General features: G+C 38.0%; 4 protein-coding genes across 4 annotated transcripts; 1 reads left to right on the forward strand and 3 right to left on the reverse strand. All coding sequences in view use genetic code 12, as the record gives it.

Moving 5' to 3' along the window:
* Positions 1-45: 45 nt before the first annotated feature.
* Positions 46-1,584, reverse strand: CPAR2_203510 (uncharacterized protein; the record flags this gene model as incomplete). Its single annotated transcript, XM_036809220.1, has 1 exon — positions 46-1,584. One exon carries the CDS (start codon positions 1,582-1,584, stop codon positions 46-48), a length of 1,539 nt encoding a protein of 512 aa, XP_036665878.1.
* Positions 1,585-2,836: 1,252 nt separating this feature from the next.
* GND1 (phosphogluconate dehydrogenase (decarboxylating)) lies at positions 2,837-4,874 on the reverse strand (the record flags this gene model as incomplete). The annotated part of the gene is made up of 2 exons (XM_036809221.1): positions 2,837-4,310; positions 4,840-4,874. 2 exons carry the CDS (start codon positions 4,872-4,874, stop codon positions 2,837-2,839), a joined length of 1,509 nt encoding a protein of 502 aa, XP_036665879.1.
* A 2,068-nt stretch (positions 4,875-6,942) lies between these two features.
* MET3 (sulfate adenylyltransferase) lies at positions 6,943-8,511 on the forward strand (the record flags this gene model as incomplete). Its single annotated transcript, XM_036809222.1, has 1 exon — positions 6,943-8,511. One exon carries the CDS (start codon positions 6,943-6,945, stop codon positions 8,509-8,511), a length of 1,569 nt encoding a protein of 522 aa, XP_036665880.1.
* A 230-nt stretch (positions 8,512-8,741) lies between these two features.
* On the reverse strand, positions 8,742-12,413 carry CPAR2_203540 (uncharacterized protein; the record flags this gene model as incomplete). The annotated part of the gene is made up of 1 exon (XM_036809223.1): positions 8,742-12,413. The coding sequence occupies one exon, from the start codon at positions 12,411-12,413 to the stop codon at positions 8,742-8,744; it is 3,672 nt and encodes a 1,223-aa protein (XP_036665881.1).
* Positions 12,414-15,423: the final 3,010 nt, after the last annotated feature.

Consider the following 15,423-nt stretch of genomic DNA (forward strand, 5'->3'; position numbering starts at 1 on the left):
TTCCGATTGATAACGCTACAATGTATGCTTTCAGCGCATTTATCCCTATAAGGAGTATCTAAACCCCTTATTTTCAAAATCAGTCATTCCCATGAACCCATTCAATATTGCCTGCTCCTCCTGCTCTTTAGTCTGTTCCCCCAATTCCTTATCTCTAAGCCTATTCCTTCTCATATATACCAAACGAATCAAAATTGCTAAAAGCATGCTTCCACTATAGCTAGTAATCATGCCAATGATACCACTCTCATACCTTGGCGCTTGGTACGCATAGAATACATTTGCTCCAATTATATTACCCGTAGCATACATTATGAACCATAATCCATTTGCTGTTGTCTTTTTAGAACTTCCTGAAATGTTGGCATTTAACAAGATCCAACACATGATGATGGGTCCTCCAACAACATATTGCATGAATGAGCATCCAACTAATGACCATTTGCGTTCCAACGGAATCGTATATAAGCCAATTAACCCACCTAAGGGTCCAATGCAAAGCGCAAAGAGCACATAGCATCTCATGTTTTTAACTTTAAATGCAATGATGCCACCAATAACAAGCAATACTAGTTCGACGGCACCTAATGGTAATTGTAAAGCAGTGGCCTCAATGCCATCAAACCCAAATCCTTTGATTAAAGCCGATATAAAATTGGAAGCACCTCCATTGCTGACACCACATGCTAATCCAATTGCTGCAATCATGATTACAGCAGGGTCCATTAACGCCTCAAATGCTTGGTATTTTTCAAATTTCTGATCTTTGACACCTTGATTGTTACTGGCAATATGTTTGATCAAGATGGCCTTCTCCTCCTCAGTTAAAAATTTAGCACCCTGGGGCGAATCAGGACAAAGCCAAAGGAAAATCACTGACCACACGAGATTTATAAATCCAAAGACAAGAAAAATCAATTGCCATTGGTTAATTTTGGCATTATCAACATGTCCTAATCCAAATGCCAACAATGCACCCAACATAGTAGCTACTCCATTAAATGACATAAACATACTCATACGAATTGGTTGTTGTTTTAGTGTGTAGAATGACCCACAAATCATCATACAGGATGGACTTATACCTGCTTCAAACATACCGAGTAAGAACCTGATGACTAGAGCACCGCCATAGTTCTTCAAACCTACATGGCCAATCAAGATTATCGACCATGTAAATAGCATAAACCCAGTGTACTTGGCAACTGGTAGCTTTTGAATTAAGTAATTGGCTGGGTATGCCCAAAACAAGTACCCGAAATTGAAAATAGCAGCAACCCACGAATACCTTTGACCTTGTAATCCTAAATCCTCTTTGAGTGTGTATGCGGAGGCATAATTTAACGATAATTTGTCCAAGTATTGCAACATATAGGTGATACACAACAAGGGCACAATCCTGCAATCCAACTTTCGTCTAATACGTCTGTATACTTCGATATCCTCTTGTTCTGATATGTCTTGTGCTTTTTCATAAAGCTCAAACCCCGTTTTATTCAGCAAGTCGACATTTCCATGTGATATTACTGTTTGAATCTCCGGAGCTTTTTCATCATCGTTGCCTCCTTTCTCTGATAGAGTCATGTTGTGCTGATGAGATTTTGTTCATACTTACTGGAGCATACAAAAGTCTCACAGTATAAATACAGATTCATTTTGGAGGGTTCCCAGTTGCTGGGCAAGAATGGAATTGGTTATCCGATTGCATTTATGGTTTAGATGATGCTTCATGCGGACGCCATAACCCACTGCCAGCTAGGAAATATCATTTCCTCATTTTCCAGGAACAGATCTAGCTTATTGCTGAAGTAATGAACCCATTGTGCGAATGGGTCGATCAAAATGATGCAGCACAAATTTAAGTTTCAAACAACTTATTTCGAAACTGCAGGTCTCAGCTGACACTTTTGCCCCGCAGATAACACTTCCCGATCAGACTTACCAAGCAAACCGTAAAGTGTGCTTATTTCCGAATCAAGTTCGGTGGCATTAACGGTGGTTACTTGAGCATCTACCCTGCATGTGATGAGATTGTGCATCAAAAACCTATTAACCAGCTCTGTCATGAAACTGAACGCAATGTAGTACTTTGATGTTCGGTAACCGGTGAATATCATTCCACAACGTTAACTTGGCACTGGCTAGCTCAAATCACGGGTATAGACCGCCGTTTTCTTTTAGTGCAACAAAGGAAAGATACATGATAGCTTTAGCTTTACTTAAACCTCCAAAGCTCTATTTTCATACTTACCCCTCATTCTTGTGTGTATGATTGGAGAACTTTCATAATGTATGGGAAGTAAAGGGAGCCGAATTGGTGACTTGTCAAACTTGGTGAAGGCAAATCTTGGTCTATGAACTCCCATTATGAATCTAGACCCCAATGCATCGCTCCAGTTGCTACTTTGAGGTCAAACAAAACATAGATCAAGTATGAGTACGCTAATGGCCACGACTGTCACAGCATAATCGCGATCACCTCAAATGAGGCAAGTCCAAAAACATCGGTTCTTACTCGATTAGATATTAGGGCAATGAACTCCTTCGATCATTCCTTTTGAAAGCCTTAGGACAAAATGGTCATCACCTGAGATTGGTAGACAATCGTGCAATGCCTTACAGCTTTGAGCCACTGATGGATCGGATTAAAGTTTAACCTACATCCCTTTTGTGTAGTAAGGCGTAAAAAGTTTGAGATTCATTGTACAAATTTACTCCACACGACACGCCTCACCCCCACTTCGCCAAATCTACAATCATTCTCAGTTTACAACGCTTTATCATTTTATCCAAAAGTTTACAAACCTATATAAAGTTTTGTATGTTGTTTTCCTTCTTAGACATCATAGTTTGAAGCAGAAACATCACCACCTCTTCCGGTCCAGTTAACATGTACCCACTTGTCTTCTGGGACAAAGCTGGTTCCTTTACCCTTTTGAACTTGGAAAGTGTGAGCACCAAAGTAATCTCTTTGAGCTTGCAACAAGTTAGCTGGTAATTGTTCTGATCTCAAACCATCGTAGAAAGCCAAAGCAGTGGAGAAAGCTGGTGTTGGGATACCTTGAGTAATGGCATGACCAAGAGCTGATCTCCAACCAGATTGGGCTTTAGTGACAGCATCCAAAAAGAATGGATGAAACAACAAATTGTCCAAGTCTGGGTTTTCTCTATAGGCAGCAGTGATTTCTTTCAAGAAAACCGATCTAATGATACATCCACCTCTCCACATCAAAGCAATAACACTGTAGTTCAACTTCCAGCTGTAGTCAACTGAAGCCTGTCTCATCAACATGAAACCTTGTGCATATGAGATGATCTTGGAAGCATATAAAGCTTGTTCCAAATCATCGATAAACTTCTTCTTGTCAGTGATTGGTGATTTTTCACCAACTTCTGGTCCCTTCAAAATCTTTGAAGCCTTAACTCTTTCATTCTTCAAAGCAGAAAGACATCTAGCGAAAACAGCTTCACCGATTAAAGTGACTGGAACACCCAAATCAAGAGCATTGATGGCGGTCCATTTACCAGTACCTTTTTGACCAGCCGTGTCCAAGATCTTTTCAACAACTGGTTTTTCATCAGTTGGATCATTAAATTTCAAAATGTCTCTGGTAATTTCAATCAAGTATGAGTCCAAAACTCCATTGTTCCATTGAGCGAAAACATCGGCAATTTCCTTGTCTTCAAATTTACCAACTCTCTTCATAACATCATAAGCTTCACAAATCAATTGCATATCACCATATTCAATACCATTGTGGACCATCTTGACGTAATGACCAGCACCGGCATCACCAACCCAGTCACAACATGGCTCACCATCTGATTTGGCAGCAATAGCTTGGAAAATTGGCTTAATGTGTGGCCAAGCTTCTTCGTTACCACCTGGCATCAAAGATGGACCATGTCTAGCACCTTCTTCACCACCAGAAACACCACAACCAACAAATAAAATTCCCTTTTGTTTCAATTCTTCGAATCTTCTGTTACTGTCTGGGAAATGTGAGTTACCACCATCAATGATGATATCACCTTTGTCCAAGTATGGCAACAATTGTTCGATGAAGGCATCAACAGCTGGACCAGCCTTAACCAACAACATAATTCTTCTTGGTCTCTTCAAGTTGTCTACCAATTCTTGAATAGAGTGAGCACCAATGATGTGCTTGTTACCCTTGGCTTCGTTTTCCAAAAAGTGGTCAACTTTGGAAACAGTTCTGTTGTAAGCAACAACAGTGTATCCGTGATCAGCAGCGTTAAGGATCAAGTTTTGACCCATAACGGCCAAACCGATTAAACCGAGATCACCTCTGGGTATGACATTGTTAGTATTGTTCATGGACAAATGATTAGAAATGACAGATATCCTTGACAAAGCACGAGTGGAAGACATTGGCGGCAATGTGAAATTGAAATGATTGCAAAAAATAAAAAACCACCACCTAGATCGAACCCGTTTAAGGAAATCTAGTGGGTATATATATTTATAGACCGTGGGGGATAAACGGCTTTTGGGGCGAGCGGATTAATTTTTTTTTTCTTCGCATTCAAAAAAAAAACTATGCTCGGTCATTCAGATTGTTTTGGGCGATTCGAATTATCCGCTGGATGTCGACAATTTCCACTCAATCAAGTTGTAACGGATTTAATCTAAAGTAATATCCTTTTAAATTGAAACGCGGTTGCAAATTCTGTTATTTTTTATCCAATTGACCTTTCATGTAGTGCATAGTTTGCAGTGTTTATTGAAAATGAATGCAATGCCAATTCCTTTGTGCTTATCGAAACGTTAGAGATTCCCCCGGGGGGAAATTGCCATTGATAAATCAAAATACATACTGTGGTTGAGCTGGAGCTTTTGAATCAGAAGACATTTTGAGTAAATACTAGTAGTAGTAGTAGTCTTGAAGTAAACTTGTACCTTATAGATGGAATAGCAATTGAAAGAATTTGGGATTGAAAAATTTTATGAGAGGGCGATTTTGAATCAATTTTATACCATTTACTGTTTTTTATTTTTGTTGTTGCATTTGAAAGAACAAAAAGGAAAAAGGTTTATCAAAACATTAGTAATGTGTAATGTAGTACTATATAGCAAACAAGAGAGGTAGTGTACATTGCAACCAACAAAATTTTTATTTATTTGTTGAACACTTTTAGAGTTTTGCCATTGCTTTGAACGTAACCGATTGTGAAGATTTGTAACAGTAGTATACCACGGGATATGATGCGGGTCATTACCGGCTGGACTGGAGCAACTCTATATACCTCAATTGCTATACCTTTTTTTTCAACAGACCCACGAGAATCTAGAAAAATAGAGGTTATGAGGAAAAAAATAAGGAGGGGTTTGTATACAGGAAACAATATCCCAGCTCGCCCGGTGCGCCGAAGTATTGAGTCATTGGGTATCACTTGAACAGGTAAGATGAGCTTCAAAGCTGCTAAGCAGGTGCTTTGCCACTACTTACATGTTCGATGGCCTGGCGTAGATACTAATGTATGTAGAACTTGACTCCCAAGATAGAAGAACCTTTTGGCACACGATTCAGCGATATCGGAATACGCATTTCCGGCGAACAATACATTAGTGACAAAATTGAATCTCCGCCAATTGAAACTAGCAAAGGATTACCCGGGCAATCATCTTGTCATTCGACTCAACAATTCTCATATTCTAAGTTACAATCGTCATGCTCGTTTCTTTGAAGTCCCGAACAGGTGCAGAAAGGCTCGCCCTTGTTGAATTCAAAGTAATACGCTTTGTTAATCAAGGCTGAAAAAGTCCGAACTGAGATGCATAAAGTTGTCGTTACCCCCCCCTTCACATCAAATTGTGCAACACTTTGTAATTCCCTGATTCGTTCTATATATCGTAGCAGGTACCGTTCACAATTCTTCCCCACCTTTTTTTGTGTATCACACGGAGCACTCAAAGTTTGTTGAGTAAACAAACAAACGGGCAGACTCACGATCTTTGGAAGCACTTCATCTTTGTAACCCGCGGCATTCGTGCAGCGTGGGGGGCTGCTTGATTAGTGGTTATATTGTTGGGTTGTTCTAACTTGGAATATTATGTGTCCCCCCTCAGATATTCCCCCAACTTTTTGATCCCCCACATTGATTTGTGTTTGCAACTAATGAATTCAAGAACCAAGAGATTGTCCTAACCAATTAATCCTCCACCTTAATATACAATCGCACGGCATTTACATTGTGACGGAGGGGAATTGAGATTGTTTTGTTCGCCCCAGTTAAAGCCTAGGGTATGTAGCTCAGTGAACATGCAAATTTTCAACACTTTGGAGAATATAAACACGAAATAGAAAAAGACCTTATGTTACAAGATTATAACTACAAGAAAGCCAAGCACCCACTATGGGTACTATCACAGGTGTGGTAGTGTTTGATTAGCTTCTGACGATCCACAGTTGTGACGCTATAGACCCACTCTTTAGTTTTCTTGTGGGTCTATTTTCTTGGTATTGAAGTCTATGACGCCACCACGATATGGAACTGTATATACTGTGGCATTAGCCTAAATCTTCACATCACTTTCGAGGTAACTCCAGATTTTACTGAGATGATAGGGAATACCATCGATGATATTGATCATGTACCCAAAGGGCGTCACTTTGATGTGACAATGACGCGTAATTTTCACGACAAATAGATCCAACACAGTCAAATAAGCAATGACATAATGAAAACTGTCAAACATAAAGATTTCAATTAGTCACGTGCAATGGTTCCATAATCAATTTTGTGCTCTTCATTTGCAGCAACAAAACAAAATCAATGCACTATACAATTGTAGTCGCATATAACCGACACCGATTCATGCCAAAAAAAAAAAAAAAAAAAAGTGAAAAATTTCAATCTTTGATAACTCCTAGATCTCATTCTCAAAAAGATCAACCTTCCCACATACTCCACCACATAATGCCGATTCCAAAACCGCATGGAGGTCAACTTAACGACTTGATTATTCGTGACGTTGAAAAAAAGCCACAGTTGTTGAAAGAAGTTGAAAAATTACCCCATTTGACTTTAACCCCAAGACAATTGTGTGATTTAGAATTGATCTTGAATGGTGGATTTTCTCCCTTGACTGGATTTCTCAACGAAGATGATTATAATAGCGTTGTTGAAGATTTACGGTTAACTTCAGTCAAAAATGATCAAGGTAAAGGATTGATTTGGCCAATTCCAATTACTTTGGATGTTTCTCAACAAACTGCTCAACAATACAAAATTGGTGATAGAGTTGCATTGTTGGATTTAAGAGATGAAACTCCATTGGCTATTTTGACGATTGAATCAATTTACATTCCTGATAAACAAAAAGAAGCCAAATTGGTATTTAGAGGTGATCCCGAACATCCAGCCAACAAATATCTTTTCGAGACCGCCGGTGATGTTTACATTGGTGGCTCATTAGAAGGTATCAACTACCCAAAACACTACGATTATGTCGATGCAAGAAAGACTCCAACTGAATTGAGAAATGAATTCAATTCCTTGGGATGGACAAATCAAAATATTGTCGCTTTCCAAACGAGAAACCCAATGCACAGGGCCCATCGTGAGTTGACCATTAGAGCAGCTAATGATATTGGATCCAATGCTCATATTTTAATCCACCCAGTTGTTGGTTTGACCAAGCCAGGTGATATCGATCATCATACCAGGGTTAAAGTTTACAAACAAATTTTGCAAAAATTCCCGGAAGGGTTGGCTTCATTATCGCTTTTGCCTTTAGCTATGAGAATGGGTGGTGATAGAGAAGCCTTGTGGCACGCTTTAATCAGAACCAATTATGGTGTTGACCATTTCATTGTTGGTAGAGATCATGCAGGTCCTGGTAAAAACTCGCAAGGGGTTGATTTCTATGGTCCATATGATGCTCAAGAATTGTTGCAAAAGTACCAAGATGAATTGGATATCAAGATTGTTCCATTTAGAATGGTTACTTATTTACCTGATGAAGATAGGTATGCCCCTATTGATACTATTGATACCACAAAGGTTAAAACGGCAAACATTTCGGGAACTGAATTGAGAAACAAGTTGCGTACTGGAGATGCCATCCCTGAATGGTTTTCGTACCCTGAAGTAGTGAAGATCTTGCGTGAAACTAATCCACCAAGATTTAAACAAGGGTTTGTCATTATCATTGAAACTGAATCGAAATTGGGCCAATATTTGAGTTTTGCTTTACAATCAACCTTAAACCAGTTCAGCGGGGAAAGAAGAATCACCAAAATTGATCAACAAGAACACAATGTTGAACCTTTCATCATTAATGAATTGGTTAAATCAGGAACTGGGGTGATCTTGACTACTGAAAACACTCATACTGATAAAATTGCCCAATTAGCGGGTGAGGGAAACTCCATCATTGTTGGATCAAATAGTGATGCATCAAAGGGACAATTCAAGTTGAATGAGGATCTCAATGTTACAATTGATGAAATTGTATCCTTTTTGCAACAACAAGGGTTTTATTAGACTGGCTTTTTCTTAGAAGACACACATAGATAGATACTAATACATTGTTTATTTATTGAATCGAACTGAAAAGTGAGTGTATAATAAATATAAAGTATAAATAAAACATTACAAGTCATCATTATAATCATCATCGTCGTCGTCGTCGTCATCGTCATCGTCGTCGTCATCGTCATCGTCATCATGGCAGACCATTCCTCTCGCCATATACTTTCGTGGTGTAACACCTCTCAAAACATCGCCCTTTGTTGTTGTGCCAAATGGGTGGCTCTAATCTGTAAAGCTTCAGCAAATCCCATAGCTGCTGGCCAAACCGGCGCATCAGCGAAAACTCTAATACCCAAATAAAATGCCCTTTGGGCCAAGTTATTTTCAGTCACGTAATCTCTAATCTCCTGATTCAATTTGGTAACGCGATCTCTATTGAAGTCCAACTGAACCCCGCGTGACAAGTTATCATCACATTTTGATCTTTCTTCACTCAATTTAATAATCTTGTTTCTGACTGACTCAGTGACAATGCTCAAATTTTGCATATCTTTCGTCAAGACATCGGAATACACCGATTTGACGCTTGGAGTCAAAACTTTTTCCATCTTGGTGAATGTTTCTTGACATCTTAACCATTCCATCAATTCTTGGTTGGAAATATCTCTTCTCTTGCATTGCTGTTCCAAGAAATCAAGATAGGTGGCAATAACCAAAATACTAGCCAATAGTCCACTGAATAAAAACACTGGTGTGCGAACAGTTGTTTCACGGACATCAAGACTATTGGTTTCCGTAGTTTGAATCCATAAATCCAATATGCTATATCCTGAACCCAAAGATTTACTCAAGACACTATAATTGGATTCACGATAATCCATCAAATCCAATTCCTTGTTTAACGAAACATAATCCTTTTTGAAAATGTGAGTAAAAGTTGCATCAAGGTTGATATCCATCTTCATTTTCAACATGTACCAAAGCGGGATAATTTGTTTCAAATCAGGTGAACTACTAAACTGATCACAGTTCAATGATGAAGTGTCTAAGTTTCCCCCATTCTTGTAAAAAAGAATTTGCCAATTGTTCATCAAATGGTGATACTTGGGTCTTTTCGATACGTTCCAGTTGATGTAGCTAAAATCATTTGCTCGTAAATCAACACCAACTTGCTCATGAATGTTAAACAATATGGTGAGAAGATTAGCATTGGGGATATTGGTCAATGGATTTGGGTTATGCAAATAACTAATAAGTTCATTCACACTTGTTCCATTGCTCAATTCAACAATAGACCAATTTGGAGGGTTGGTTTTGCACACGGTAGAATACCAACTACTAGCATTTGGGCTCCACCATAGTTCACGATTGTTGCAATAAGATCCACTCTTCATCATTGTTGATGGGAACATAATTGGTGCTCCAGTGATACTGGATCTAAATACTTGCAAAATGTAAAAAGTGTGCAATGTCCTAATTCTTGATTGTGCCAAGATGAAGTAGTCATAATTGTGCTGGATAATGGGTTTGATTTCATCAGTAATCATTAATCCGTGAGGTGCAGGTTGGGGTGGAATAATAGATTGTTCCAATGGCTCATTAAAATTGGTTGATTTAATCAACCCAATCATTGATTTGATTTGTCTTGCCGTAATGTCAATGACATTGGGCTCATTGAAAAACAACGAAAGCATAATATGCAAAACTAGACATTGGTGAGCCATCAAGGGAATCTTTTTGAATTGAATATTATCCACAGTCAATTCTCTTTCAAAAAAACCTTGGATGTGGTACTTGGACATATTAAACAACAACAAAGCATCGTGGTTATTATATGCATATAATGAACCAATGGCAGTGATGGCTAATAAAAGTGGCACGGTTTCAAAATTTTGTCCACGTACATTCTTCAACGATGGCAAATGAATGAACGAACAATACTTGTTGAAACCAAATTCAAACATTTGCGCATAGTATTTCAAACTCTCCAAGGAGGGGAAATCTTTACTATCAACATGGCTCATTGAAATCATCTTGTCTCTGACCTCAGCTGAAATCAATGTGGAATCAAAATTGAAAAAATTGGGTGGGAATTCAACCGAATAATCAATCGTGTGTGACGCATCATGGCCATTTACGGCAAGTAATTGTTGCATGAAATCTTGAGCTTGCTTCTTTGGAAGATTGATGGAGTTTTCACCCAGTTTTTGATTGTTGAAATAGCCTTTCAAATCATCAAAGCTGGTACTTGCACTAAAATTCAAATTCAAATCAAGACCTGGATTAACCAAATCCTTGACCCAATCGGTTTCGTTAGGGAATGTAGGTGCCATATTGCCATTTCCTAGTAAGCTGCCTTGCGGGGTAGCAGAAGCTTCCATTGATGATCTTGATCTTTTGCCTGCACTTGAGGTTGCAATATTACCATTTTTGTTGCTTAATTGCAGTGGATCAATGCTTCCAACCGAGGAAATTGAGCCTTGTTGCGATTGAGGCAGCAACTGGTGCAATTGTGATGGCTGCTGCTGCTGCTGTGCTTGTTGTGGTGGTGGTTGTGCTTGCTGTTGTGGTTGTGTTTGTTGCTGTTGCGATTGCGTTTGAGCTGTTTCATTCTCCATAATGGGTGGTGGTTGAACAGGAAATCCAGCTGCCGGATCCATGGACTCATCCTCTAAAGCGAAAATGGATTTCCTTTGTGGTACACTCTGTGCATGTTGCATAGAAATTGCCTTCATGTTGCCATTATTCCTGGGACCTAGAGTGAAGAAATCTTGCAAGTTCTTCAATGACTTTTGACGGAGTGAAAACTTGTCATCACTTACATCTAGATGATCAATGTTACCCCAGTCTAATAAATCACCCATTTCCATAATTTTATGATACTCTTCACTTTGAGGACCAAGTGGTGGGGTACCAAATTCAACTTGTGACGGTACTGCATCGCCAAACTCGAGAGCATTTTGTTCTTGAATTTGCATAGCATCCTTGGCATTGGCATAAGAAATCCCCGAAGCAGCTGAATACGACGCGTGTCTGTAATTGTGCAAGTAATGAGACGACTTGTCGGTGAAGTCTGGCTTAAAAGGTGTCATTTTCTTCCTCTTGGGGGTATCTGATTCTGGGGATGGTTCTTGTTTAATTTGACTCGATTTTCTTCTACTAGCAATTGAGCTTTGACGCGACATTGGTGTGGCTTTAACCAGTTGATTGAAAGAAACACTGTCTTTTCTTCCATTGCTACTGTGTAGAGTGATACTAGGTCTTGGTGAACTATTTGAAGTTATTGGTGATGGACCCATCAGTGGATGAGGCAGACTTCCATTGGTATGTGTTTGAGATTGGTTGTCGTTGCCAAATAAACCAGTACGAAATTGAGGTTTACTGTGGTTGGTTGTTTCAGCAATAGCGTCATTCAAAGCCTCAGGCAAAGGTGTTGCACCATTTGGTAAAGGGGCATTTGGATCAGTATTGTTTTGCAATACATTTATATGTTCATTGATATCTTGATCCTTCGAAGAACCTTTGCGCATCAATGTTGGTAAATTTGTATGAAGTTTTTGTTGGTGACGCAACACCAAGTCACGACGAGCGAAACATCTACCACAAGCAGCACACTGGTAAGGTTTTTCATTAGTGTGAGCTCTCTCATGACGTTTCAAATGTTCTAATCTGGCAAAAGCACGAGTACAAACACTACACATATGTGGTCTTGGTTTGTCAGTTCTAATTTGTTGTGATTTTTTGGGAATTGGTTGGGTGGCAATAGGTGGTGTAATATTGGAATGGATGGTGTTTCTGCGCATAGGTTTGATACTGATGCCACTGCTATCACTATTTGTATTGGTGTCCAGTATAGAAGTTGATGAAGACAATGTCTGAGGTGAGCATAGAGACAAAGATGGTTGCATATTCATGATTGCAAAAGGATTCGTGGGTGGTTTATGAGTTGTAGTGTGAAATTGATAGATCTGCTGTTGAAATAAAAGTAACTTATCCCCTAAGTTATATGAATACCTGGTTGCCAAATTTTCTTTTTTTCGTGAGATTATGCTTGTTGATATATATATTTATGTACTTTTGTATATTGTATGGGAATTTTAATGTAAAAAAAAAAAAAGAAATAGAAATCTGTGTCTGTGTCTGTGTCTTTTATTAAGCCTTTTTCGAAAAAAAAAAATAATTTTTATTTAATTTTTTACTTCTTATAGAAAGAAGTCAGACAGAAATACAAAATATAGTGAGTTTATATACGGAGTATCCTTTTGAAAAGTAAAATAACCTACGTATATGCTCTGGTATGTTTTTTTTTAGCTACAAGTATAATATAGCACTCATTACAGGGATAGGACAGTATAAAGAAGAACAGTATTTAGTTCAAAGTTGTCGAAAAAAATAGGAGACAAATGTATATGTCTCTTGTATATATGCGTCAGTGTCATGCGCCTCCCCCAATGGTAAGACAAAGACAATATAAAGTAACAAAGACACAATAACAAGAAAAGAGCATTCCTCTTATGCCTAATCAGTAACACTGACAAACTGATAATTCCGTGTTTTGTCTTATTCCAAATTATTTTTAAAGTCCGCAAAAGTACACTAAAGTAAAGACATTAATTGTCCGTTATTGTTTTCTAAAACCTTAAGGTCAGACACTCTTTGGAAGGACAAGAAAAAAAATTTACACATATATGCAGAAACATAGTTTCACAAGTAGTCACAAATGTAAAACAAGGATAAAATTCAGACAGACATAAAAATTTTATTATATTTCTATCAAAGTACACTACCCTTACTAACAAAATCTAATTTGTGTCCGATTTAAAAGATACTTCCTTAGTCATCAAAAAAAAAAAAAAAAGAGAACAACAATAACAACACAACCGACATTCCCAGTCATTTTCTTTCTTACTTGTTCTTGTTACCAGCATATCACTACCTTTTTTTTCTTCATTCCATGTACTCTGGGAAGGTAATACCACAATACTGGCTGATCCTTTTTGTTTGTACGCATTGTGGTATAATATGTATTATGGAAAAGATTTCGTGTCTTGATGTGTAGCTGAATTTTTTTTTTTTTTTATTTTCGCTTCTTACTTGTGTGTCGTGGGAAGAATGACTAAATTTTTTTTTCTTTTTGGTTTTCTTCTCTTTATTGTTGTCCCTTGTTTTTTTTTGCCCGTGGGGCAATGTGGAAGTTTTTGTCACCGTTTCATGCTGGTGGTGGGGGAACACTGGAAATGGTTCCTTTTTCGGTGCAAAAACCACCTTTATCCGTCTCCTTTACTTATTATTCATTACACATTGTACCATTCAGAAAAAAAAAAGAAGTCATTTGTATTGTCTATTCTACATATGTTCCCAACTTTACTATACTATTATTGAGTCTCATTAACTATTGTTGTTAACTATTATTTCTATCTTTCCTTTAGCTCAATATAATTTTGGCCCTGTATGGTGTAACAAACATACGCGCCTATTACCTCATTGGGAACTAATGGCAAATAATTGAAAAATTTATCGTTTATTGTTATAAGGGAGATGTCATTGTGCAAACGCATTTTAGTAAAAGATGTCCGTGCATAATACACCCCCTGTGCTTTAGTCTTCTATTGGTTTCTTTACTTCCTAATGATTTCCAAAATAGGTTCAATTAGAACCGGATGGAAAAGCAAGGGGATAAAGAGCAAGGTCTCTAAAGTGTATGTGTGTAAAATCTTTCGGACTTTTCATGCACAATAAAATAAAGGTTTGGAATTTTGCATCAAGGATACGCAAGGGGGGGTGGTACTATGCATAATGGTTGAGTAGTAAGCCATTTTAAAAGGTCTAAATATGAAACCCCCTTGATGCCACTTTGTAATTGTTTTTATTTTCTTGTTCACCTGTCCTCTGTCCTCTATTTAGCGATGGTTTTGGCTAACGAATAAAAAAACAACTACATTTCCACCTATCATATGGAGTGAGTATAGATAAGAGATAAGCTCTCTCCATGGTCATTGCATGCATTTTATTATCTTGGCTTACAAAACTAGAGGTATAACCGAGTTGACAATCCTCCATCTCTCAATATTATATCATTCTAATTCGGTGTCACTAACTAAAGCTAAAGCTTGTTTTATTGTGTTTATTTTCGGTTACTATGAACTGGTGTGAAACAGCTTGCTCTCCCACCACAGTATTTAATCAATTGTGCTTCCGGGAGCCATTGGTAGAGGTGGTGGTGCTAGATTGTGTTTCCAAACACCCAACACTAACAATTCAATCTTTTCATCACTCTATTGACCGAATCATTTTCAAAACTTCCATGTTTCCGCATGATACAACCTTTTTCGTTTTAAGCTCGGTACGTTTGATCCCTCGTTTTAGTTTCGTGTCTGAAGTATCTCGGAGTTTTTTTCTCTTTACACTATCAATAACGACCAAACGTTTGGAAAACTTTTGTTGAGCCATCGCTTCCTTAAGGAGAAGCGTTAACCATTCTCATAGAATCGAGTTTCTCAGTATCTGTATAAGGAGTTATGTGACAGTTATATTGTTGATAAAGGTTGTTTATAGTTTCCGGAATAAAGGATCTTTCTACTTAATGGTAATTGTCAGTCGTCCCAAGACATCAATGGTGTTGCCAATTTCATTTGTACAAAGTTTTGTATGCAACCTTTTTTATGAGGAATATATAAACATTTTGCCCAACAGTGTGTATGTGACTTTCAATGTCTTATCTCAACAATGTTATCTTCAAGCTCTTTATCTCTATCGATGAATTGCCTCGAGAGTGAAAGTTTTCCTTAGGTTTTTTTGAGCTTTAAAAACAAGGTTTATCACAAAAAAGCTCCAACCCCAGATTTTATAAATTACTACTTTAGATTTCGTAAAATCTCAATATTGCAATGGAAAGAAAGCAAAAAGACCTGTTTGTGTAATAGG

Source organism: Candida parapsilosis, contig 005809 (genome assembly GCF_000182765.1).
Source record: "Candida parapsilosis strain CDC317 annotated contig 005809".
Classification (NCBI taxonomy): Eukaryota; Fungi; Ascomycota; class Pichiomycetes; order Serinales; family Debaryomycetaceae; genus Lodderomyces; species Lodderomyces parapsilosis.